This window comes from Pochonia chlamydosporia, chromosome 6 (assembly GCF_001653235.2).
Source record: "Pochonia chlamydosporia 170 chromosome 6, whole genome shotgun sequence".
Lineage (NCBI taxonomy): Eukaryota > Fungi > Ascomycota > Sordariomycetes > Hypocreales > Clavicipitaceae > Pochonia > Pochonia chlamydosporia.
Window position 1 is genome coordinate 907,985 of NC_035795.1, and position 26,285 is coordinate 934,269.

The 26,285-nt window shown below is 49.9% G+C and overlaps 6 protein-coding genes across 6 annotated transcripts; 3 read left to right on the top strand and 3 right to left on the bottom strand.

Annotated features, from left to right (window-relative positions):
- Positions 1 to 7,814: 7,814 nt before the first annotated feature.
- On the bottom strand, positions 7,815 to 10,062 carry VFPPC_14685 (mitochondrial carrier protein; the record flags this gene model as incomplete). Its single annotated transcript, XM_018292453.1, has 3 exons — positions 7,815 to 8,552; positions 8,604 to 9,779; positions 9,859 to 10,062. The coding sequence occupies 3 exons, from the start codon at positions 10,060 to 10,062 to the stop codon at positions 7,815 to 7,817; spliced, it is 2,118 nt and encodes a 705-aa protein (XP_018141013.1).
- Positions 10,063 to 12,479: 2,417 nt separating this feature from the next.
- VFPPC_09871 (G2/mitotic-specific cyclin cdc13) lies at positions 12,480 to 14,508 on the bottom strand (the record flags this gene model as incomplete). The annotated part of the gene is made up of 3 exons (XM_018288337.1): positions 12,480 to 12,767; positions 12,823 to 13,362; positions 13,447 to 14,508. 3 exons carry the CDS (start codon positions 14,506 to 14,508, stop codon positions 12,480 to 12,482), a joined length of 1,890 nt encoding a protein of 629 aa, XP_018141012.1.
- A 2,421-nt stretch (positions 14,509 to 16,929) lies between these two features.
- Positions 16,930 to 17,514, top strand: VFPPC_18013 (hypothetical protein; the record flags this gene model as incomplete). Its single annotated transcript, XM_022429676.1, has 1 exon — positions 16,930 to 17,514. The coding sequence occupies one exon, from the start codon at positions 16,930 to 16,932 to the stop codon at positions 17,512 to 17,514; it is 585 nt and encodes a 194-aa protein (XP_022285236.1).
- Positions 17,515 to 21,062: 3,548 nt separating this feature from the next.
- On the top strand, positions 21,063 to 21,293 carry VFPPC_09872 (hypothetical protein; the record flags this gene model as incomplete). The annotated part of the gene is made up of 1 exon (XM_022428681.1): positions 21,063 to 21,293. One exon carries the CDS (start codon positions 21,063 to 21,065, stop codon positions 21,291 to 21,293), a length of 231 nt encoding a protein of 76 aa, XP_022284225.1.
- A 1,647-nt stretch (positions 21,294 to 22,940) lies between these two features.
- VFPPC_16475 (hypothetical protein) lies at positions 22,941 to 23,408 on the bottom strand (the record flags this gene model as incomplete). The annotated part of the gene is made up of 2 exons (XM_018294228.1): positions 22,941 to 23,013; positions 23,266 to 23,408. The coding sequence occupies 2 exons, from the start codon at positions 23,406 to 23,408 to the stop codon at positions 22,941 to 22,943; spliced, it is 216 nt and encodes a 71-aa protein (XP_018141010.1).
- A 285-nt stretch (positions 23,409 to 23,693) lies between these two features.
- Positions 23,694 to 25,784, top strand: VFPPC_09873 (C6 finger domain-containing protein; the record flags this gene model as incomplete). The annotated part of the gene is made up of 2 exons (XM_018288339.1): positions 23,694 to 24,476; positions 24,621 to 25,784. 2 exons carry the CDS (start codon positions 23,694 to 23,696, stop codon positions 25,782 to 25,784), a joined length of 1,947 nt encoding a protein of 648 aa, XP_018141009.1.
- Between the last annotated feature and the right edge of the window lie 501 nt (positions 25,785 to 26,285).

Sequence of the window (26,285 nt, forward strand, 5' to 3'; positions counted from 1 at the left end):
GGCCGAGATTCTTTGGTCCGTAGAATACGAGTCAGCCGATTGAATTGCGCCTCCGACACATTCTCAGTTATGCTCTCCTCATTTTGAAGCTCAAAAACATAATTGTACTCGTTTCTGTCGTTTAGCGTAGGGTCCTTGAACTTTAAGCGGAAAATGCTGTCGAAATTGGTCATATTCGTCGCTTTCCATTTCTCTCTAATGGATTCTAACCAGCTCTTCTCATCGTCCGGGTTACACGAAAAAACCACCAGCCCGTACTTCGTTTTGTAGGGAAAAGTTATAGAGGCCATTATTCGTTGTAGCTGAGAATAGCAGCGAGTACCGCTGATTATGTTCTTGTCGTGATCGTAGGTTGTAATAGTGATGAGTTGTTCCTGTAAGAGGCCACCCGGCAGCGACTCCAGAAGACGGCGATGTACAGGCTTTGCAAAATAAACGAAATTTGTCTTTGTGGGCTTTTGAGATGCCAAGGGCTGGCGAGGTTCTCTTGCCAGTTTGTGTGCTTGTCTGGAGGTGGGTTCAAAAAACAGAAAACATAAACAGATCTGGACAAGATTGTTCGCTCTGTTGACGGAATGGCTTGGAAGATATGCGCGATTGTAGTGATATGAGGTATGTTGCATGGCTACGATTCTCGATACTACGGGGAGAGGTGAGGGCTTTATATACTTGAAGGTTCATGCTGATGACGACTGTACTACAAAACGCAGTCTCTGAGCAAGACTCCGAAGTTGGAGTACAATAAGTGACGAGACAGTGTTCATCGCGTGGTGTCACTTTTTGGAGGCTACAACGCATGTTCCTCGCGAGGACAGGTGTTAAAGTAGAGGCACGTAGATGGTCTTGGAACCTTGTACTCTATTAAAAACATGCTTGTTCTATTCAAGTGCTGTGATGTGGTATGAACTCATGTTGCAGTAACCAAAACTTGAGCAAGATGATACAGATGAAGATGTGGCTGCTTCTTCGTTCCAATTTTAACGGCGAGGTCGTCAAAATAACTGTTGAATCTACAGTGGACTCAAACAACCTTCCACACAATTGTAACTTTGGTATTCTAAGTGGATAACTTTGCTAGCAAACAAGATGGTGTTACGGCTACCTTGAACAGCAACATGTTCGATATAGTATGGTATGTTGAAACCAGGTTGGCGAGTTGCGAAATACGGCTCGGCCAAAGGATGAGTTTGCCATAAAAGAAAAACATATCAATTTTATTGTCTCCTAATCCTTCACCTAAATCCACCTCACGATACAAGTACGTGTTCACTGCCCGGCCGTTTCCTGTTTCGCAATCAAGAACGCATAATCCGATTCATGACCTCCCTCCCCTTCTCAATACACGATTTCGCTTAGACGGAGGCGCTGGGTTAGAATTTCACGCAACGACAGAAGCATCTCCAACCCCTTCCCTGGTCCAATTGCGCCCCTATTTTTAATGACATAATGCAACTGGGCAGTCAATTCCGGACTCGTCCCAGCGGGAATTGTCGTCGGCATTTCACCCCGGAGAAGTGGAAAAACGTAAAAATCATCCGTGAGCTTACTGCCGTTCTTTTTTTCCCATTCTTCTTCAACATGCTCCAGGATTAGGTCGTCGCCCGTACCACCGTACAAGATGCTCACCTTCCCGCACTCTTTGATACTCTGGCGTATAGCTAGACATTCGGCCTCTACGACCGATCGCGGAGTAAAAAACGTAGCCATTGACTTCACTCTTCTTGTGGTCGAATCCCGCGAAAGTAAAGTATTGTTTTCGTATCAAGATGTTCAGAAGTAGCCTTGAACAATTAGACACGTGCCGAAATTTCGGAGGGCGAAAATGCCGTCTTTGTAGCTTTGCGATGCCGAGCGAGGACGAGGCTACCGTTAGCCCTTCTATGCAAATTTTCGAGACGGAGAGATCAGAAAGAGAGCACTGAGGTGGTTTTGTCGGAAATTTTGTCTGTAGAATAGCAATAAGCTTGGGAAGAATTATCCGATGGTTTGACGGGTTTGTAGCGTATGGTCCAAGATTCTTTGGTGCCACAGTAGAAAGGAAAGTTTGAGGGCTTTATATATCGAAGGTCCATTCTGATGACGACTGTGATTAAGAAACAGAGTGTCTGAAGAAGATTCTGGAGTGGTAATACAATGAATGAGCAAGCAGTGTTCAACGTGTCACTCTAGGGGGGTTCGACGCCGCTTGTTCTTCACAGGTGCATGTGTTATGGCAAAGGCACATGGATGGTCTTGGGGCTTTCTGCTCTGTTTGGAACATATTCCCTACTGTCTAAGTACTGCGACATAGCCTGAACTCATGTTGCATTAAGCAAAACTTGGGCAACCTGGCACAGATGACGCTGAGGCTGCGTAATGACGATGGCATGGTCAAAATAGCCGTTGAATCTACAGTGAACTGGGACAACTCACATTTCCGGCATAGAAACTGGAACAAGACAGCCATAAATCCACTTGGGTACATGGAGAAATGCTATTCATAGCCACCACCACCGCCTGTTCCGCGATGGGCTTCTTTGTTCACACACTTTATCTCGCCAGTTCACTTGCATGACCCAGTGTTCTCACAGCTATAAGTATGGAGCGGTTCCAAGTCAGAAAGTTAAACGCGCAGAACCAAAAATTACCACAAACTTTCTTGTACTCAATACAACTTCTCACATCCCTGCACGACGACTCAGCCCGCATTTGGTGGACTATTTAAGGCATGCCTTTATCCAAGTGCTGCCACAGAGGACATTGCTGACAAAAAACGTAGGCTATTACGACCAACATACGCGATTCCAACTCACGAATCCCCAAGCTACCCTTTATCTTGTCATACGGACACTCTCATTGCATAATGCCGGGTTTTGATGTCATCACAGTGACTAGTTGGCATTCGGACAACATCCCAAATATTGTGAACAGGGTGGAAGCGCATTTGAAGGAGAATGGGAACTCTAGTGTTTACAAACCTCGCGAGATAACGGAAAAGAAGGCGGAATGGGCACGTCAGCCTTCAGTCACAGATACGCAACGTGATGCTGCGTATTCTAAACTGAACACGTTCCTCATTACGGAAGGCCTCCAGGTGGGGGAAAATGGTGGCCTTTATAAGGATATAATGTTGGAAATGAAACTTGGCCACCGAGAATGGGTAGACGTCACACCTCGTTGACGTCTTACGTGGAACGACGGCACGAGTATCTCAGCTGCACGCCCATAGCTCTGAGCTTAACTTGAAGTCATGAGCAGAGCAGCCGAGAGAAGCGCGTTTCAAGACTGAAAGTATTCTCAAATATGGACACATTAGAGCCCTATGCTTCAAGTTTGTCTCGGAAGCTTCTACTCATCAGATAAGTTGACAATTGAACCTGTGTCGCCGTATCTTGAGTTTAACAGTGCATCACTATCGTTGATACCCACGAAGCCGAGTTTCCTGTGCATGGTCAAATTTATCAGTGCTGTCTTGAAATGTTTTGTTGCGCATGTAAGTTAGATGGCGTAATGGGTCACCCTCAAAGCATCACGGGCTAATTTTCCGGCAAAGGTGTAGTTAAACGTGTCATTGATTTAACTATGTAAGTATACAGAACGAATACGTTTGTGTTCTCTCATTCGTCGTCAATATTTCCCAAAATTGCCATCAGATTGCAAAATTTGCATACACCAGCAGCCATTAAGAAATAAAGAAATTTGACTGGACGAAGAATTCAAATTCCGTTCTTTGTCAGGACGACTTGACCAACCACCGCTACAATCACCGAATCGTCTCCTATTGTAGTAAAGTTCGCGACGTAATGTAGAATGCAAGCAGCCACGTCTTCCTCAGCCATCCCCAATTGATCAAAAGTACCCATTTCCTCATCACGTCAAGGGGGTGACTGTTCCTGATGTCATCCGGCTAGATACGACGCCCAGTCGTTTAAGGACTTTTTGGAGTCTCTGAAAGTCTTTTTCCCTATCCTGTTTACGCTTTCTCACAAATTCATAAGTGAATTGGGGTACCTCATCCAAGTCGCCTGGATCTTTGAAGGTGAAGAACTTGTCTAAATCACAGCCTGCCGAGATTTTCCATTCTTTCTCTATCAACTGATGCAAAGTGATGGTAATCTGGCCCGTAGAGCCAAAACACCATACTTCATCGGGTTCGCTAACAGGTTTGGTCATTGTGAGTTGCAACTACTTGTGGAGGAACCAATCGTTTGCGGTGCCGTTATAGTATTGGATTGTTTCGTTGCATGGCTGATTCCGCAGCTGAATGCTTCGGATGGTTTCGAATATGCGGCCCTTGATATGTCCCAATGGGAAGCGAATAGTATTACTGAAATCTGTTAGCAACTTTTAGTATGAGTTCGAGCATTGATGGTCATGATGTACTAACCGGAATGTAATCCGCCGACAGACGATGAAAAGGGAAGTTTGTGAAAAAGATTTCTCGTTGGAAAGAGAAGAAGAGCAAGATATTGGTAAGATGTATGTGGCGGAAGCCTTTTATGACGCGTATTCCAATGTCTGGCTTACACAATGGTGTGGGTGAGTCGAATCTGCGGGAGTCCGTGTTCACTGAAGAGCACTGGAATTCAAGGCTTATGGGCGACACAAGGACGTTGTTAGCCAGCTTTTTGAAGGGATTTTGATGGCAATAGGAAGACTGTGAGACTGAACACCGTCGTTGGTGTAGGCACTTAGAGTGTGTAAGTCATGTTCATGAACAGCCTGGCGGCGGCATTAAATACTAATGTCAGTATAGACAAACGAAAGATGTACTTCTATTTCAAGCATTTTCAATGCTTCCATATACAGATCGCTTACACAGCGTGTTCAATATGAGTAACATTTGAAGAGGCAGCACAGTTTTAGACAATTCATGCCCACAACCTGACATCTTCCTCCATAGATCCGAGCGATGTTCCACAGTATTCCAAGGAATCATACGTGTCAGAGTGTCTTTCTAAACTACAGATGTACAACTCTCCAGCTTTTCATTAAAATGTGGCCCCTACGTTCCGTTAGCAAGGTGAACACCCCCAACCCTACCACCAACACCACACCAACAGGCTGTAACCTACCGCCACCGAAAGTTCCCCAAGTGTTTTTACATTCTGATACGCATCACTGTATCGTTAGACGAGCCAGCCGGAGGAGTCGCTGTTGCCGTCGCTGTTGCTTTTGATGGCTTGGGCTTGAAAAGGCCGACTCCCCCAAAAGTGGCCAGCATCACAGCGATGAGCAAGACAATCGAGAGGGCTAGCCAAATATTGATGACATTTTTTCTTGAAATGGAGCACTGCATTGTTTCGGATGATTTGGCAGAAGTTACAGAACTTGAAGATGCATCTTCGGGCATTTTATGCTTCGGGTCAAGCACAAACGAGGACTCGACAAAGGCGTGTCGGATGCAGACAACAATGGTGTTTCTGAGACTTTTGTAAATGAGACTTAAGTACAAAGATGATAGCATTTTAGAAAGCACTTCGTATGTTCTTTATCCTTTCAATGAAATGCACTTAACCCGTTTTCCGCATTGTCTTCGTCAAACGTTTTGCAGCGCGGAATGTCATGGTGCTAGACTATGTTGCAAAGGAAGGGAATAGCAACATACCGATAGCACAAACGATCTTTGTAAAAAGGAGCTCAGTAATAGGAGATATTTTGGAGGAATTAAATGTGACTTGTCTTGCAATATGGTGTTTTGGGATCTAAGATTCACGATTGACATATATAGTAAAGAACCAAAATAAGTTCCAAGAACAGGATCCCGATTCTTCTCATTCCTGTTCCCATCATGCGCCGTCTAGACGCTCCCATACATTCCAAACCAACCCTTCAAACGAAAAGAAGAAACCAGCTTCCAAGGACGACAAAGCCACATTATAACCTAGCTTCTCCTCCACTCCCCAAGCACCAATGCAGCGACTTTTGACAGACGACCACATAAACACAGCAAGATCGCCAAACGCAGAGATGGCTCTCAAGGTCTTTCAACCGAGTAGACCTAACCACACGCATTAGAAAGTTACAAAGACACTCAGAGGAGCAAATTCGGAAGCAGTTAAGTGTCCTGACGCACCCTAATAGGCCACGTGCATCAGCAAGGCATCAAGTCTGATGTGTCCCTGTGTGCGGTGTCCCTTATGCTCTGAATATCTTTATGGTACGTACTAACAGATAGAGGAAAAAGATGATGAAGCCAACGGCGAAAAAGGGGGCAAAATCACTCGCACACATTATGTTGAAAGTAAGGTTTGGGTTGAAATTGCGCAGGTCCTCACTGCTGCCGAAGGACGATATTTATTTACCCATCACAAAGAGGACACTCACTAGAATAAAGGCATAGTGTGTAACATGCGGTAACACCTACAGGCATGAGGCGACAGCTTTGACAAAGATGCCACACCATGACTGAAACGCCTGCCCGATGCTCAACGGCTGATTACGACTTACAAGTCTGGAAGCCGGAAAGAGTGGCAATGATGCGATGAACACATTATACGTAATGGTTAAAAAGGCTTTAAAACATACCGAGATGCTAAATGCAAAGTACAAGCGAAGACGTAGAGCAGCCATCTACATATCAACCATGTCAACCGTTACTGAAACAACCGCTCGCCATCACAAGCAATAAGATCACTCCATCACTGAGATTCACAGGGTATTTTGCCTTGCCCGGCAAACATTCAGAAGTCAACCGCCGCCAATTTCCATATTTCCAGTGCTACTACCCACCCCCAGAAACCTTGTAACCCAAACTGATCAACGAATCCAAACACAAATAATCGCATTCTACAGACGGCACCTGTGCCAATCTATCCTCCCCTCCATTGCAACCTTACAGAAAGGCCTGATGACACAACTACATAACCTTGAAACACCGCCAAATCGTAGAGTAGATATGCCAAAACTTGTGGAAGACACGCAAAGCTATACTTATCAGCAACGTGCAACCACAATAGATATAACTGCGAACATACCTGATTTAGTCGCGAGATCTGCGAAGACGTCGAGTCCAAGGTTTAAGTTTCTCTCCCATGTCTGTAGACTTGCAAACCAAGATAGATATCAGTATGAGACCGATTGGAAGGACGACCGCCAAGACGATAAACTGATAGTTGACTCCTCCTTCTGATTTTTCCTTATCGGTATCCATGGTGTTGAGAAGCGAGTTTTTCGTTGTATTTGAGGGATTCTTGTAGTGTGCAGAGGAAGGTATTTATGTTCCATAGCAAAGGTACGGCAAGGCAGTCTAATCCAGAACACGTAACCCACGTACCGTCCAGACAAAGAGCCCGTATAAAAATGGCATGTCACGAATGTAAAACCCGTACGACCTCTTCTTCAATGAGCGAGTGCAGCCTGAAACCAATGCATAGATAACATCAGCATCAAACGTGTCATACCAATAGTCAACCATCAACACCCCCAACGTTCCTTGACCGAGATATAACAACACCAGATATCATGCATCAAAGATATCAAGACCACGCATCTACTCCGCCAATCACTTTAAATAATAACTTGCAGTCACTCAAAACACACACAAATGAAAAATCTATCTCTATTCAGGCCTCAGCCATTTTATCTAACCAGCAGAGCCAGCAGTCACTTCCTCTCACTCTCACTCGTCCCCTCATCTCATCCAACAAAGGAAATAAGCCACACCAAAAAAAATACAAGAATACTGCTTCTAAGCAATACAAAAAATTAATACGCAAAAAGCGCCACGATGCCTGTTTTCCACCCAAACGCCTCGTCTGATGCAATGCTCAGATATGTCTACTTCCAGGGGAAGTGAAAAATCACACTTTTTGTCTGGTATTCAGACTTCAGATTTATTGAGCTGCGCCCCCACCGCCCATCACCTTAGGCAGACTCTTCCAGCTATTCGCATCAGGAATCTTAGATCGGCCAAAGTCCTCGTCCAGATCGAGAATGATCTTGAGAGCGTTTCGGCTACGGGCAAACGGCGAGGTGTCGAGGGTTCCGCGCTTGGTCACCGTGGACATGACCTCGCTGACGCCGACCTGCATCTTCTCCTCCGCCTTGCCGCCCGGCATGGGCAGCAGCGTCTGGAGGACTTCGTAGGCGGCGAGGGTGAAACCGAACTGTGGGGAGGATCTGAAGATTCGGGCGGGACCACCCTTGAAGAAGGCCGTGAAACCCTCTTCTTTCCAGATGGTCTTGGCGGCGTGTCGGAGGCCGGTGTACGAGGCTTCGCCCTTGCGGGCCTCGACCTGCAGACGAGTCTTGATGACGTCGCATGGCGTCGTGAGGTAGGCGGCGGGCATGCCGGCAATGGCACCGGCGGTAAGGAGCTGCAGGACGCCTAGCTTCTTAGTAGGTGACTCGCCGAAAAAGTCCTTCTTCAAGTGGCTGTAGGTAGGGAAGTAGATGGCCGAGAAGGGAACGTCGCGCAGCAAGCATGCCGATGCTCCCTTGTACAGACCCATGAGACCCAGGTTGCGCACAATCCACATGGCCGATCGCTTGGGCGTGCCTTCGAGCGTCTTGGCGACTTCACCCTGAACTTGCAGTCGAATCTTGACAATCTCGAGGGGATTGGTAAAGACCTATATAATTGTTAGCGAGTGTCAAGACTAAAGGAGCCAAGGCCAACTTACAACTTGGCAACCACCAGCAGTGGCACCAGCCAAAATCTCAGCACTCAGAGGAATGCGACCCTGCTTGTCAGTGAATTGACGTCGAACAAGGTCATTGACAGTCAGCTTGATAGCCTTCTCAGGCGCCACACCAACAAGCTGTGGCAAAACACCCGAGTACAAGCCTCGGAAACCCTCGTTTCGAATCACCTTTTGGAAGCAGTCAATCGAGTTCTTGTACAGTCGTTGTCCGGGCTGCGCACCACGCTGGTTCTGAAGACGCGTCTTGACTAAGTCAATGGGATACACCATAAAGGCACCAAAAGCACCAGCCACACTACCCAGCGCAAAGTTGTATGAAGACTCAAGAAGGCCGTGGAGGAAAGTGGCCTTCTTGGTCGTAGGCGCAGCCGACTCATCAGTGTCGTACATGGGATTTCTCCACGAAGGATCGAGAACCTTGGCAAAGTCTTTCAACCCAAGGCGGCCAGAGGGCTCGTCAAGACTAGCAAAGTGAAAGAGGATGTCGGCTTCCATGGGGGTAAAGAGGGAAAACCGCGTAACCTTGGAGGCTTCGTTGACGAACTCTGCGCGCGTAATCTTGCCGTCGGTGCTCATCGCAATGGCACGTCGCACAATAAGTTCCACCAAATCCATCTCCTTAATCATGTTTTGAAAGGCGCGGACGTTGGCGTAGGAAATCTTGCTCCCGGTAGAAATGTTGCAGAGGGTATGCAAGTTGGCGAGAAGGTGGTCGGACAGCTTGTGCTTGGAAGTCTCGATAATGATGCGCTCAAACTCCTCAGGGTCGATGTAGCCGTCGCCGTCCTTGTCGAACAGCTGGAAAGCCTGTCGGATGCGCTCTCCCTGCAGACCGCGCAACATTTGCGAAAACTGGGGATAGCTCAGGTTATGGCGCTTCTTCTTGCTGCCGATATACAGCTTCGCCCACTCGCAGTCCCAGTCAAAGGGAATGTTGTCAGGACCCTTGTTGAGCTCGTAAAGTCTGCGGAAGTCGTCATACTTGACGTCGCCGGTGCGATCAACGTCGAAGAGGCGGAATGCGATTTCGTACTCGGCATCAGGCTTCATTAGCAGGTTCTCAAAGACACCCCAATCAGCCAGACTCAGGCGTCCATGGCCTCTGTTGTCAGCGACGCGAAACAGAATCGAGTATTGATCCCGCTTGATTTTGTGCTACACGACGGTTGTCAGTAAGAAAGAAATTTGGGTTTTGGCCGCCCAATGGCACGAAATGAGCTGTCCCCAAACTCACATAGTCTTCATTCTCCGGCGCAACAGCATTGATAAACTCATCAGGGCCCATGAACAGCTCGCCGGTCTCGGGATCCCTAGAAGCATGGGCATTGAACCGCGCCCTACTCTGCGCCGACAGCTGGTGAGACGGCTCTTCCACAGCGCCACTGCCCTTGAAGGTCTCCTTGACGACCTCCCTCACCACGGTCGACGGACTAGCCATGGTGAAGTATTAAGAGTGTTGCGTCGTAAAATATCTATCACAAGCCAAACAAGGAGCTCCCGCTTCGGCCGAGGTTGATTGTTCGCGGATCGTCCAAGAACGAGCAGTCGTCGTCGGTGGGAGGGAAAAAAAAAAAAGTGACAGCCAAAGAAAAAAAACGAAACAAGGCCTAGTTGGACACCAATCAAGCACAGTGTTTGTCTCAACCTCGTCAGGTCAGCAGAAAACGAGGTTGTACAAGACAAAATACAGCCGATGGCGCGTGCTCTGCGGAACCAAAAAGATCAACGTCTGTTTCGTTTCCCTCGTAGGGGGCCCTGATAGTCCTTGTCTGGTCAGGTCTGGCCTGGTCTGGTGGAAGTCAAGTGGGTTCGGGAGGACACGGGTCACGTCCACAATTCGTTGTTTCCAGAAACTGGGGCGGCGTTGCGGACCCCAAGTTTGTCACGAGAAGGGACGAAAATGAACGAAAAAAGGAGCAAATGGCGAGGCTAAAACGAATAACAAAAAATCGTGTTGTTCAGCACAAATGCAAATGGGAGCTTTGTCGTTGAACCAAAGTCAAACTAAGCAGTGGTGCTAGGCGCAGTCAAAATGCGACAGTCGCAAAAAAAAAAAAAAAAAATTCTCGATTCGCACTGCTTCGCTGCTTGACTCAATTGGAGAATGGCGGCGTCGGCGGGAAAAATGTCACTGGCCCAAGCCCAAGAGCGCCAGCCGCCAATTGGCCATGCTGATCTTGCGCTCTCGGCCACCACGGCAGGCGCCAGGGGTCACCGAATGGCTGCAATGTTCCTGCCTTTTCGGCCATTCCAAGGGTGTGGTATCGGATTAACTCTTTTCCCGGCGGACTTGTCACCGCTTACCGTGGGGAAGAGCGGTCCGCGGATTCCATGTGACGGCCGAGGGTCGGCACGGAATCAAGCAATCAATCAATTGCCAGGGACGGAGGACAATCAACCTCCACTGCACCATTTGATCGATTTCATCTAATTGATTGAATTGTGCAAGTCAGATGATTTGCTCCGACCCCGTCCCTGTGGGTATGCAGTGTAGGATGCACATCTAAGACAACCGACACCAATTACGTGACATAGCATGTCTAAACCACCACAGCTTTGTCCCTGTTTCATCGTCACCATCCTCAGTCCCCTCATATCATAATCCGTAGGAATCCTCCGATTGCAGCGCATGCAATTGCTCGTGAATACAACGGGCGGTCCCGGTGAACATTCGGCATGTGCGTCTCCACCGCTCCCCAGTTTCTGAGATGAAACCCCCAGCAAGCTCAGCTTTTGCCATCTCCACTGCCAAGGTCACGAGGCCCAATACTGCAGGGTGTACAGTATACACCGACATTGCGAGTGCGATATTTGCATTGGGTTGTCGTTGACGGTGTTGAGTAATAGCCTCAAATTTGCTGTTGGTGTGAAGGATAGGTCCTAAAGATGAAGAACCAACTTGCGCCTCTTGACAGTGGACAGTGGACAATAGCAAACATGAGCTAGGAAAGATATCCCTACTGATACAAGAAGCCTGCTAGCAGGCCAATACAGCACTAACAAATCTGCACCAACGAGACCAAGTTCAACACTCATCCGACAGCCAAGACTTTATTGAATAGCCATGACTACGGTGATACTCTCATCTACCATTCACATCGACATTAGCACGACACAACACACACATCAGTCATGAAACGAAGCTCATCAACAGGTATGCCAACTCATTAACCTCCTCTACAAACAGATGCCCTCAGTCGCAAAAATTAGCCATACAAAAATATTTGTTTTCCTCCACACACCCGCCATCCGTCTCTACTTCAACCCAGCAGAGTCTGGCAAACTTTTCGTTCAAACACGCACGATCCCTCCAATGCATGTGTCGCGCAAACGAACAGACAGGTCCACGAGAGAGGGAGAGAAAAAGGCTGAAATAAAACGATATAAGCAGCAGCATCCGCCAAATGTGCCAAAATTACTCCGCCGCACTGATGCCGTGTATCCCTAATTAACAATCCAGCCAAGTCTAAAAGCAGCCCGCAAACGCCAAAGATGTATCAACGGGAAAGAAAGTGAGAATAGAACCGTCGGAGGAATGTACCGCGTCGATTCTGTGGCAAAAAGAAAATGAAATAAGTCATGAGCCTCGTAATGAAAAACAAGTCGTGGAGATCGTCTCTCTTGACATGTCTCGATATGAACCCTTGGTTGCCTGTTGGGCAATCCAGGTGAAATTATTAGGGGGTGGTCTGTTGCCGCCAATGTGCGTAAAATATGTTGGTATGATCAGTGAGTTTGTGTATGACATCCAGCGCATCAGTGAATTCACCACCAACTCAGCGCTGGCCATGGTGAATATGATGAAACACGGACCCTCTCAACATCTGAAGCATCCTTCTTGCATGCTTGGCCAGTTTAGCTTTCGGTGGAAACTAGAAAGTTGCTTGAGTACTGAAGTGGATCTGCCAACTCCTCAGTCTGCCCGCGCATTGCGCGAATGGGGGCAGCGTGGTGCGGCAGGGTAAAGCCGGCATCCAATGCGTGCTGAACAACAGTCGCAGCCTCCTTGAATCTCTTCTCCTGATATTTCTCAAAAACGGCGCCGTGGTGGAGCGCCGGTTGCTCGCAACACTCAATCATCATCGTTACCAAAGGCTTCAGTTGAGTCCAGGTATATCCAGAATAGTGGACATGTGCCTTGGTCTAAGCAAAGGGTTAGCAACGTGAAGACACTCAATTCAGTATATGTGAGACGTACCCAATCGCCCTTCTTCAACACCAATCGGGACAAGCAGTGCGCTCCAGCTGCCAAAAAGCTGGGAGGTGAGGCTACAAACCGCTCATCCATAATGGTTAGCTCAAGGAAATATTTTGCCAGTGTGCGAGTGTCGAGGTCGTAGTCGTCGGCTTTGCTAACACGCCGCAGGAAGCTCATGGGCCCTGGCCAACCAAGCTCGAAACTGAGCATGCTCAACATGAAGCGTTCAGCCTTGAGAATTTCCTCGGTGGTGTAGCCGCCATCCACCATGTAGACAATCTCATCCAGAGATGGGCAATTTATTTCTTCGTATTTTGAGGCTACAAGGATGGCAGTAGCGCCAACCAGCTGCAGCTTGCCAATGGAGACAATCTTGCACGAAAGAAACCGGTCAATATAGTTGACGGTGAGGAACAGCGTCTCGGGCAGTAGGCTAAATCGGTTGTGAACTTGGACGAGCCAGTCCATCAGTACGGATCGCATCGACCACTGGATTTCGGTTTGCATTTCCATGTAATGCGGATTGGGCAGCATTTTGATCTAACAATTGGGGAAGCATCAACCTCGTTAGCATGGTGAACGGTGGAGCGCTGCGCACATCAAACAAAACAAGGGCATACATACCTCCAGCTCTCGCATATACTCAAAAATTTCCTCCCCATATTCAGCAACCATGCTGACGTCCCACATTTCCTCCTCAATATCGTCCAGCGAGCGAGTCTGTTGAACTTCAAGCTTGGCCTCTTCCAGCTCACGCTGCACTTTGGCAGACACGCGAGGAGCAAGGACGGTTGTTACGCCACCAGTGGTCAGGTTTTGGGATCGGAAGGAGTGTGCAGTGGTGTAGGCTTGGTCTTGGTCGTCGTAATCATCGTCTTCTTCCTCGTCCCAGTATTCCTCGACTTCTGAAAGTGCTTGGGTGTGTGTTTCTCTAGAAGGGACGGGAATGTGCTGAGGCTCCTCAGAGATGTGTGAGAGTTTTGAAGGAGGCAGCTCAACGTATCCGTCAACGGCAGCGTGATTCACTTGCCCAATCGGTTGATGCTCCGCAGCAGAGTACGCAAGATCAGCGCAAACTTGTTCCTCAACAATTCGCGAAGACATGCCAATCAAGTCCGAACCTGATGCCCTTGCTGGCTTGTCAGACGTCAAATCAATCCTCTCAAGCTGCTTACTCTGTGTTCTTCGAAGCATGGGCTGGTTCTGCAGCTTCAGCTGAGGTTGGCTCTTGTGATGTCGCGGTTGCAAAGGAGCGACGTCAAAGGAGCCGCGGAATGAAGAAAGAATCACCTCGCCATCCGATGCATTTGCAGTTCGAGGTCGTGCAACGGCAATGGGACGCGAGCCGTTGGCACCAACAGCAGTCGATGCAGCAGTATTCACCTCCTGGGCAGCACCAGTCGCCGCCTTTTTGCCAGCATCGGGTGCGACCAGCACTTTGGGTTTGTTCGAGTGTCCGTTGGACGATCTTTGTGCCGGGCGAGTGAAGGAATCTTTGCCATTGACATTGTAAGGAGCATTCTCCTTGTTGACAAAGGTAGCAGTCGAAACGCCCGCTACTGCCTGCAGCTTTACCATCTTCCCCTCGTCGCGGCCGATGGTCTTGGGCATGTTGGTCATGTCACCGAAAGCGGCACGCTTCGCAACACCTCGGAATCCCCCAACGACAGTAGTACCAGTAGCCATGGCGGCAAGGTTTCCGGTCGATTTGTGCCGTTGGTGCAGAGGGGGGACAATATTTTCTGTACCGCGAGGTCGCAGTGGCTATATAAGAGACGCGAAAGAGCCAAAAGTCAGCCAAATTCAGGAACAGAAAAAGCAGGCATCAATTTTGATGAACAAAAGCTCCTGCCTACTGCGAGTCGCAGAAAAGACACGGCCAACTTGCGTGGAAAAGCTACATACCCTTGCGTCCATGATTTCTGATGGTCACGACGTGTGCGAAGAGAAACAACAATATAAACAAAATGCGTAGGGATATCGAACAAATCCTGTTGCAGGAAGGCAGGTCGCCCACACAGAGCGCAGGCAAGCAACCTCGTTCGGGGCAGAGGTAAGCTTCAGCCCCGTCGTCGTTTGTTCAATGGGCAACAGATGGCGCCGAGCTTATCATGCAAAATAAGAAAAAAAAGGATCGGCGCGGGAAGAATAATCGAATGTTTTCTGCGTGTTCGAGTAAGGGAGTATCGTATTTTGTGGTTCCCAGTGAGAGCCGAAGAGCGTTCAGGAAACGCGAGCCTCTTAGACGTGTCTGAGCCAGAACAGATTGCGGGTAGAGCAGCTAGCTTAGTAGCTGATCCAAAAGGTGTGGACAAGGGAAGTGAGACGGTTCTCTCCAAAACGTCAACAAAAAAGAGACGAGAGAGAGGAGAGAAAAATCTAGACAAAGAACCGCAGTCACAGACAGCCAAACAAGAAGTGCCGACAGACAAGTAGCATGAACAGTGGTTTCGCGAAAACCAATGACAGATACACGCCCCGTTGCGATTTGGGCGAAATGGCCGGCTCAAGGTGAGATGGGTGGTGAAGGGGGAAAAGGGATGGATGATGCCGGCGCAAGTCCCAGCTCGATTCGATTTGGTGCGTGGGTAGTTGGGCGAGCAAGGGAAAAAAAGAAAACAACCTGGAAAATCAACCAGATTGGAACAAGGGCAGCTGGCGACGGAATTGATTCATTAACCAAAGCCCTTGCACTGGGGTCTTGCAAATCTCCCGAGCGAAAAGAGGTAAAGGAAGGGGAAATTGGACGATGCGATGGACCGGGGGAAGGCAAACCGTCACAATTGATGATGAGCAGCGTCGTTGACCTTGACGGTTGCTCGACGGGTAGAGCGCAAAAAGCGTCGAAAAAAAGTGAAACCGGTCAGAAGTTGAAAAATAAAATGACAACAGAGAAACAGATATTGACGACGATGACATGGATACTGGAGAAGCAGCAGCAGCAACATGTCAAGCAAGTCTGGTTCGTCAGTTTCGTCAAGCAAAACAAACGTCCAGTTTCCGTCGCTATGGGTACCTAGGCCTGTGCAGGAAGATACATCAGGTTGCCTACAATTCGTGTGCGCTTGTCGGGTACCGTCAAATGGCTTATGCCATCAATTGATCTCCTGCGCCTTCGCTTCAGCCACTCAGAGGCCAGAAATAAAGTACGGAAATACCAACACCATGCACGTTTGCATGTACTCAAGCCTGCCCCCGATGTGTGGCCCGCATAAAGTACTTACTTGGAACCTCCCGCGCACGCAAGGGCTCTTCAACAACACTGAACAGTGCATGCAATGCAGGACACAGCATCAATTAATTACGGTATGGCGTCTGGTGTCTGGTGTCTGTCTGGTCGCTCCACCGCGCCGGGACCGTGTTCAGTCAGGTCGGGACATGGAACGTGGAGCCTGCCTACTAGTAATCCGTACCGCACCAGACATGCTGCGATGCCATGTTGTCTCTGCTTCCATGTCAATGTTTGTTTGTTTACCCCAGCCCAGTCCAGTCTGGTCGTGCGTGGATTGAAGCCGACGAGTCGAGGTCGAGTTGGTTGGCTGTCAGCTGTCGGTCTCCTGTCTGCCCAGTCCCTTTTGGTAAAGTGCTCGCCTGGGTACGGAGCTCTTGCATGCACGGACCACAATGGTCCCCACCCATCTCTCCAAACACAACACATTTCATGTCGACCAGTCAGCGGCCTCGTCGTCTAGGCGATGACGATTGCCCAGTCTGACAAGAAAGCAGACTGCGCTAGTCCATATCAGGCTATCTATGCCTCCGTCGCGTCTCACAAACTCCCAATTGTCAACGTTGAGGAAACAAAAGCTATCAAAATGCCTACTTAAATTAGTATACTATGCATTGAAACTGAGGAAGAAGCTTACTCCATATCTCAAAAAGCCCGTTACGATTTTTCCGGCAAAGCTTTACTTCAAGTGCAGATACAGCAGCACCAAATTATTTGAACCGACTGACCGCGTCGACGACCGCCATGCAGAAGCACCAACTCTACGCGACCGCACGTGACTGATCTTGTCACCCAACATGGCCCGTGATTCCGCTTGAAACCGGGCGCAGCACTAGTTCGCTGACTTGTTCAAAGGCTGGTCAATAGAAGTCATAGTAATGAAAACTGGGCTGCGCACTGGGATCAGGGAAGACAGAAATCGGCAGTCCAAAAAGGCTTGGTTGAAATTGTCCTCAATGCTTGCGCCGTGTCGCAATCAAAATGCTTTACGGCTCAAGTCAAACAGCTTTCTAAATCGCGCACACAACGTTTTGGAGTTTTCCTGTGCTCCAATGGATACAATATCGTATCGTGCACTTGGCCGAATTTTCTGGCTAGCACAAATAGCTTCCGAGGCCGTACCGTACGCGCCGAATGGCCGCCGCTCGAGTCTTGTGATCCTGAGCTTGATGTTTCATCATTGCTGGTCTTTTTGCCGCTCAGTCGCTCAGAGTCGCCCATCCGAACATCATGCATGTCATTTCGCGGCAGTCGGCGCACGACTCCAAACAAGTCGCGCGGCGCATTCGTCGCATTTGCCTCAGAAGTTCGTCGTTGGCGACCAAACAATGGCAGATCATGATGTGTGCGAACTCCCGTGGTGCCGTGCGTGTTCGGCGGCGATGCGACCGTGTCCGTTCCTGTGTCTAGTTCGAGCTTTTATGTGCCATCAACCGGCACCAAATACCTCGAGCAGCACTTGACTGCAAACATATGGCTCCCTCGAGGTGTGATCAGCATACTGTCATTGCATCATCCAGAACAAACTCCGAAGAACAGCCTCCCTCCCTCCCCAAACGTGGTAGTGCCTGCTCCCCTTTTGCCAAACCCTCAACCCAATTGTGAATTGCGTTGTGTGCCACGGCTCTGCGCTAACGAGATAATTGCCTGGGCTCTTGTCAGCCACCACAGTTTATCTGTCTTTGAAGCTGTTTGGATTATGCGCCGAGAATGTAACCGCAGCCAACCAATTGAGTCGGCCTCGCTGCTGGCGCCAATTACCCAATGTGCACTCTCCGCCTCAGCCGTTTTGAACAGAGACAAGTCTGGTCGCTTCTAATGTGAGCCGTCATCTTGCCCTCGTCCCAATATTACTTCATGCACCGGATCCTCCAAGGTTATTGTGCCTTACCAACTTCATGTAGTCGTACGGGAATGGTCATTTCTGCGCCGGCTGGTGAGGTCGAGCCCCATAGTCGAGAATGTGTCCGAGTTTTTCTGTCTGCCCATCGTAACGACTCAGTTAGAACCAGTAAGTAGAGTCCGAGATTCGGTGTTCCCCAGTAGTTGAGTGTTCGCGCAAGCTTGGACGAAAGCACTCCATCTAAAAAGAAATAGCCAGCTCCAGCAGTTACCAAAAAGAAAAAAAGAAACCCCCCATCTGGCATCGCTCCCATCTCGTCTGTATGTCAAGTCAAAGGTATCATAAATCGCCTGGTTCAGAGTTCAGAGTCCCTTGATGGTCTCTGGGTTTGCACCACTGTCGTGCATGGCGGAAAGCGGGTCTTTGTCCTCAACTGCAGTCACCAGCCCTGGCACGTCCAGGACTCAGAATGCTTGGCAGAAACTCAATCGAAAGGCTGCCAGTGTTGTCTCTTTGCGCTTAAGCTGCTTGCCTTCGCCAGCGTCCTTTCAAAATACTCTGATAAGAGGTAGAGGTGATTATTGTTTTTTGCTTCCCTCTCTTACGGTCTTATCCATTGTAATGCAGTGCAAAATCCTTCTCCTTCCCGCTTGCCACTGCTTCTTGACGTTCAATGAAGCAGTCATGGGGGGCAACGATGCGATGCCGAGCCTGCCACTATACCCTGGACATGGGTTGTTGAGGAACTGCCAATGGATGCCTAATTCTTTCTGGTAACCTGGACCGTTCCCTCGAGTTTGATGTTAGATGATATTTCCAGAGGTTAACATGACAATGCTGAGGCAGGGTCAAATGGGACTTTGACGATCTGGTCTGTCGAACCCCGACATACCATATTCTTGTCAGGTAAGTCAAAGCTTGTGTGACCCTGGACCTTGTTCGCATGAGAACAAGATACTCTTGCCTCACTTACTCTCCAACACACCATAAGTTTGTGCTTGCCTTGGGCCATCCACCCATTGGCGCAACATCATGTTTTGCTGCTTTTGTCGGCCGAGAATCCGACCTAAACAAGTGGGAAAGCCTATTCAATTAGGATAGGAAGCTTTGATGGTACCTAAGATTCACGTCAACCAGACTCGTTGGATCGCTCGCCAACGCTCTGGTTGATGTTCCGAAACCAGGTTTCAAGATTTGAAAGGACTCGGAATAGGTGACATCTTTGGAAGCATACCGATGCCAGGGGCTCACAAACCCATTTCGTATTGGGCACCACAATAGGCGTGGCCATTTGGTAAACAAATAAGTTGTATACCATGTCGCCATCCTCTGGACAATACCTGAATCCGGCCTCTTGAGGTTGCATCACAAGGCCAGACAGAGTCGGGGTCGATGGTTCCAAGCACAAAGCCCGCACATCTTCATATCAGCAGCAATTATTCTACCAACATCGGCTTCGCACAGCCGCTTCCTGCTCTTCTCGCTTGCATAACGCCAGGAGCGCCTCCCATCCAGACTTGTCGCTGCATGTTCGATCCAATGCAGGGATTCTGGATCATCTTGAAGCCTGCTTCTAGCGAAGCGACATCATGACAACAAGAGGTCACAAACTCGAACTGCAGACTTTTGGCGACAGTCTTTGCGACCGACAATGAGGCCAAGCGCGAAGCTAGGAACAATAGACCACTGTTGAATGCGACGCGACACAAATCAACGATGCTCCTCAAGTATGTCCTGAAACCGCGGGTCAGGAAGCCAGGTGTGTAAATGACCCATTACCGGGTCTATGTTTTCCGCCTGGTGTGGAAGCGAAGTAGCTACTCTCTCATCCACGATGAGACGCACCGAGAAGCTACAGCGTCACGAAAGATCCAACAGGATATTCTGTAAGTTCCGACTATCTGTTGAGCATTGACACTTGAGTGTAACGAAGCCAATCACCCTGCGCGGCGATAAGTCGCCTGCGTCCTGATACATGCGACTCAGCAAATGTCCTTAACCACCTCTGTCAAGGACTTGTTTCCTCACATTCCCTTACTCATGCACCATCTAGGAGTGCCTATATCCTCGGATCAAGCACTGGCCATCCGCGAGGTGAATGGTTCGGCACGAATTGGCAAAGAATTGAGCTCGTGTGTCATTGCGTAGTGTCTCGCTCGACCCCGTCTTGGAGCCTTGGAGAGATTTTCGAGATACATACAGAGTACTAGTCCAACATGGCCACCAACAAGCGAGTGATGTGACAGTGAATGTTGTTGGTACTCCGCATGTACCCAACTGGTCTGCGGCATGACTGAGTTTTGCGACTTGGTCGAACTATTTTGTCCAGGCCATCGACTGCCGCCATGCGATACTTGGGTGTGGCCAGGCAATGGGCGATGACCCCACCACACTTACCACACTCTCAAGGCACATTGACTCCGCTTGTCGCTCAAATCCCTGCCAGCCCAGGCAAACGGGCGGCTCTGATGAGGCGGGCAAGATGTCTCGATTGGCTCCAGACAGCTCTGTCGTACCTTGATGAAGAGGGAAGAATCTGGATCGCGAAATGACCTTTTTGTCCCAGTTTAAGCAGACCTGATGTTGACGCTTTCTCTGCGTTCAAGTTGTTAATGAAAGGGACGAGGGGACGGGCATAACAGGCTGGCCGCGACGGGTTGGCATTCGTCAATGTCCACAATACTGCCAGCTCAACTAGTCCGTGGTGCGGTGAGTTCGGAATGCGAGCATGCGGGAAGCCAGCGCAACCCAACCACTTGCGGAGACCGCGATATGCACGGCTCTTGCAGGCTTGCAGATGGGTGCGTCTTTGGATGGAGTCAGGACAGGTCGGAGAAACGCATCGACGAGTCGTAGTCCATCCTGTTCAACTGTACCTACAGCGCCTTGCCTTTCCGGAGGCCGGGTGGTGTGTCGAGGCATGTGCTCAGTCTATCTGTAACCATGTCGAAGGACCGGCGACTCTGACAAGGTATATTTAACTTACGCTCGAACAGACCAGAGAAGTGACTTGCAGAAACTTCAGGTATTTGGTTTTTTGAGACTAGTGTCATACGGGCTGTTGAACAGCACCTTCTGATGACAACCACAACCTGATCTTGATCACAGACCAGAGAGGGGCGGTGGCGTGCAGTTGTGTCCTCTGGATGGCCGGCAAAGCAGTCGTGGATGTTTGTTGAGCTCGACAGCGAGCGATCTGTGGCAAGTGCATGTCTCTTTCCATGGCTGGGGTTGGGTCACCAGACTGTGATGAGTGGAGGGGACCACTTTAAGCCAGCAGTTGAGTATCAAGAGCGGTGCGGCACGGTATGGTATGGTATGGTCTGGCCTGGCCTGGTGCGTTGCTGCTGTGTTCGAAACGGCGCTTTTATTAGTCGAGCTGGTGTCTGGCCAGTGTGAATTCGAGGCTTGAACAAGTTTGTCAAACCCAATTTTGGTGTGGTATTCGCCCACATCTGTTCCTGGTTCCCAGCTACAAAGCCTCGAGCCATTGAAGCCGAAGGGAACCAAACCACTTTCTCGCACCCGACTTATTCGTTTCCACATCGGTGACACTGACTGATGAAGCGGCCATTCCACTCGTAGCAAGGCCCCACGCTAAATGCCTTCGGCATGTTGGCGAACTGGTTTGTCGCCTGGAGGGTCCGCAAATCGTATTGGTCTGCCATACCATGCCATGCCATACCAGGCGAAGTGAAAAGGGAGAATTGGGCTGCAATTATAAGGCACACTCGTAGATATGCAAAGAAATGACAAACATGGGTGAAGGCGTCGTCTAGAACTAGGAAGTGGAGGAACAGACGTCCATTGAATCGCAAATTGATAAGGAGACATGTCAAGGGAAGTCATGGCTTCAAGGTTCAAGCAATGGCAAGCAATGTCGAAGTCAAGCTGCAACCAGACACCAGCGTCTGCGACCTGTGATGGGCTCCTTGCACACACATAGGAGCAGGCAGGTGCGACCAGAACTGGATTACCGGGGCATCTGGCGGAAGGTACGCTACGCCACACACCCATTGTGCCTGCCTGTTTGACCACCTCCCTCCATGTACCACCACAAGTTACCAATGGCCCCTACCAATGGCCTCCGTCCCAAAACCAGGATCGACAAGATGGGCTGGCAAATCCCACCCTCTCATCACCTCCTCGTACAGCTCACGCACAGGCATTCCGATCCGACGAGGGCTGGGCAGCTGGGGTCAGGTCAAGAGCAGATTTGAATCATCCATACAGATGCAATGCAGCAGGCGGGAGAACCAAAGAGCAAGAGGGATTGGATGGCCAAGCAAGGCCAGGCCGGGTTGGGTCAGACAAGGCCGTGCTGGACTTGGGACTTGGGACTTGGGGGACACACAAAGAGACGAAGAAAAGCGGCGATGCTCAACAGAACCAGACGGTGGTGCGATGCGAAGTTATTTAGTTTTTTTTACGAGATCTTTTTACACGGATGTGGTCTGTCGCCAAGTTGAAATTCAGTTTGAGATTTTGCAACGGGTCAACGGGTCGCACTATCATCGTTAGCAGAGACAAACGAAAGCTGGCGCAAAAAGTGGTGTGGGTTCCAATGAGCGGTAGACAATTGCCTGTCTACATGTATCTCATTGACCAGACCGGACCAGACCAAACGTGATCAGACAGGGTTCTGAGCTCAAGACCACCAGACATTAAATGGACGTGGACGAACATCGGACTGGAGCTTGGGACGTTTCAGGCTGTGGCTCGCCCCAAGTTGGGTGGTTTTTACTGGACAACGAGTCCCCGAAGGCGCCGTAGACGCTAATTCTACAGCATGAGCGCCCAGTACCAGCACTAAGCTCTTCAACTCGCTTGAGCCTGCCACTAAAATTGAAAGCAGTTACCGGCCAGGCCTCACTAGACTGCTGTGTCGTGCCCCAACCTGACATCTGGACCATTCAATGACGGCCTGGTCTGGCACAACTGGTTCTCTGCTGTCTGGGACCTCCAGTCTGGTCCAGCCCAAGCCCGCACGCAGCGCAGCGACAAAATCGTTCGACCTCGCCAGCCAGCTCCTCTTTTCCCCAAGCATCACATTCTTCCATTCTCGCAGCCATCAACAACCATCCAAGCAACTCCTGGTATCTCTGGTAAGTCCCATCGTCTCTATCACCATGCGCGATCACCACCTAGCCTCAATTTCAAGTATCCAAATCCCCTTTGCCGTCGAGGCGCTACACTGGTGCAGCCAAGTCTCCCTATGTCGTCTGCAGACTGCAGTGCAGGCCTGAGGTGAGGGCAGAGACCAACCCGCATGGTTCAATCAAGGCCTTGCCCTCGTCCAGACTGCCATTTCACCATCATTTCAAGCTTTTTGGTCATTTTCTTTGCTCATCACTCCAAATCATCATTTAGCAATCTTCTCTGACGTCGTCGCATCCTGCTCAGCAGTCGTCGCTGTCGCCGCGCAAGCCCGGAGTCAACTACCGAGTTGGCGCTTACCGCCCACGCCCACGCCTCGACGGCGGTCTTGTCCCTGACCTTTTCCCACAGAGACATTCCCAACAAGGTCACCGATACGATAAATCATACCGCTTGCAACAAATTGGAAAGGTGTGGGACTATTGAGAGCCTCGTTGAGCGACTCTTTCGTTCCATCTCTCTTGGCGCCTGGCTGCGTCGTCACATTTCGCACTCTCTCGCCCAGGGCAAAGGCAAAAACCCGCCCGAGCCCTTATACCCAAAACCATCAATCAACACTCTCGCCTCGGCCGGACGGTCGCTTCGCCCGATATTTACATTTGCACAAATAATCAAGCCAGAATAAAAATTTAATTCGGCGTCATGACTTCCATGTCGCCCATCAATACCTCTGTCCCCGTTTCGGGCGACTCCTCCAATGGTGGCAGTGTCTCACCCAGACAGACTGCAACTCCCAAGAATGTCGCATTTGAGCTTCTCTTCTTGGAATCGCCTCAATATCGAGCGCGCTTGCCCATGAGGGTACAAATTTATCCACATGACACCACAGACTCAATAGTCACCACCGTCAAGAACTTTTACGGCTTGTACTCGGGTCCCACTGGGTCCAAGGGAGTCAGTTTTGAGGACCAACATGGAAATACCCTCATTGCCCGTTACGAGAATTTTAGAAACAACATGGTTGTCTACGTTCGAGTAATTGAGGAGTCCCCTGCCCCCCCTGCTACTGGCTATAGCCAACACACATTCCACCAGCCATCAATCGGTCCTGCAGAGTCCTACTATGAAGAGGACAGCTATCAACCTCAACAGCAGCAAGCCCAGCGATATTCACAAGATATTGCTCGGCCCAGCTCAAGGACATCGCGGCGGCGCAGCCCGTCACCCAACGGCAGCCGTGGCCGGAGGAGCGACTCTGCCAGTACGAGTGAAAAGCAAGGTCGTTCCCGATCTGCCAAGGATCGCAGTGCATTCAACCACGCAAACTCGGATGCGTATAGTGACAGCATCAACGGGTACAGCAGTGGAGATGGTGCCCCCAGCAGTGCTTCAGGGAAGAGCAAGGAGCAACTTGGAACTACAGATATAAGTGTCGAGAACATTGTTGAAGGTGGTCGTCGCAAGCGGGCCAAGTTTGAGAGTTCGGTAAGAAATGCCTCCAACAAGCAATCAATCACGCCGACTGCAGCAGCGCACCTGGCATATTTCGACAAAGTTCTCCAATTCTATTTCCCCTTTAGCTGTTTAGTTGCTTTTTTTTTTCTCAGCTAATCGTCTCTTTCCATGCAGGAATTGCCCTTGTTCGCACCGCCTCAGATGCCTGCGGCCACTTCCAATCCTTCGGTTTCGCCCGCTCGCCGTGCGGAGCACCAACGACCATCGCTGCCGTTTGTGCATCCTGGGCAGCACCCATTTGCGAACCCTCGGCCGATGCAATCGCCACAAAGCTATACCAATGTCCAGCCTCACATGTACGCTACGCCTGCACATGGCCATCGTTCCCGCGATAGCATCGGGTACGCAAGCAATGGCAGCGGTGTGGGCTCGGGAATGGGAATCCTGCCCACACCTGACCCCACTGTCGGGAGTTGCATGTCAGAGGAAGACAAGGATGTGGCCATCCAACTCATGCGACTCGGGGACATGTCCAACATTTCCCACGGTCGCACTTCTGCATCTACGCTGGATGATACCTTTAGCGGTCGCGCTGATGCTGCTTCTTCCACTGGAGCCACTAGTGATGGCGAGAGTGACAGCGAGGACGAGCTGCCCGCGTCGCGCCGGCAGAAACTGGACACTGCTGGTACCGCCAGGTTAATTTACCCATCCACCGAGACGGGATTCATTCCTACTACTGAGGGTCCTGATGTCAACGGGGATGATGCTGGCTATGATGATGGCGCTTCTGCTACCCAAGTCGCCAGCCGGAAACCTGCCCAACCCAAGAGCAAGTCGGCGACTGCAAAGCACCGTTCCACTCCTTCCATATCCAAGCCAACAACCCAAAAAGCCCCCAAGGTCCCCCGTCCCGTCAACAACGTCAAGACCAAGAAACTACCTGTCAGTACCGCCAGTGTTACCGGCCCAATGTCACCTGCGTCCACGACACACTCGCGCAAACCGTCGGTCGCATCGGTTGGGCATATTCCCCAGCCTGGCGAGGATGATCAGCCAGATCTTTCCACCAAGCCTCGCTGTCAGCGATGCCGCAAGAGCAAGAAGGGCTGCGATCGTCAGCGTCCATGCGGACGGTGCCGAGATGCGGGACTTTCTGCTGACCAATGTATCAGCGAAGATGAAGGCAACGGCCGCAAAGGGCGATATGGTCGCCACATGGGCGTGCCGATCAAGAAGGAAGAAGTGGCCGTTCCATTGCAGCCGGCGCTTTTACCCGCAGCTCCCATCACCACGGCGGCCATGGCAGCAGACAAGGCTAAGAAGCGCAAGAGGTAGATTTTGTGGCAAGGGACAAAAGTTCGCGTTCCTTGTTGCGGCTGTTAACATTGACGATGCCAATATGTCGCGATATTCATACGCGTGTATTATCAATTCGAGAATACAGTCGGGTGTGCTGAGCAAGCGCGCCGGGATGGTGCAGAAAGCAATCCCCTTGTTTCATTTAGATGTCCACAACAGTCCTTACTGGGATCGCAAGTACCAAAACGGCCGACAAAACAATGTGCTTTTATCTGAACTTTACGGAAACGTGTCTCCTCCATTGGAGAAATACAGTGCCGGGACGCGGGAAATAATTGACGAGCAGAGACTCTGCTTGAACAATATTTCTGGGGGCCGTTTCTCCCCCTCTGATATTTATGACTCTCCGAGGAGGATGTAATTACGACGGTCAAATTTTGCAAGACCATTACGCTCCTTGATTGGCGTTGGGGAAAAGAGGATATGTTGGAGTTGTGTTGTCTTGTCTTCTTATTTTTTTGCAGCAAAAGGGTTTCT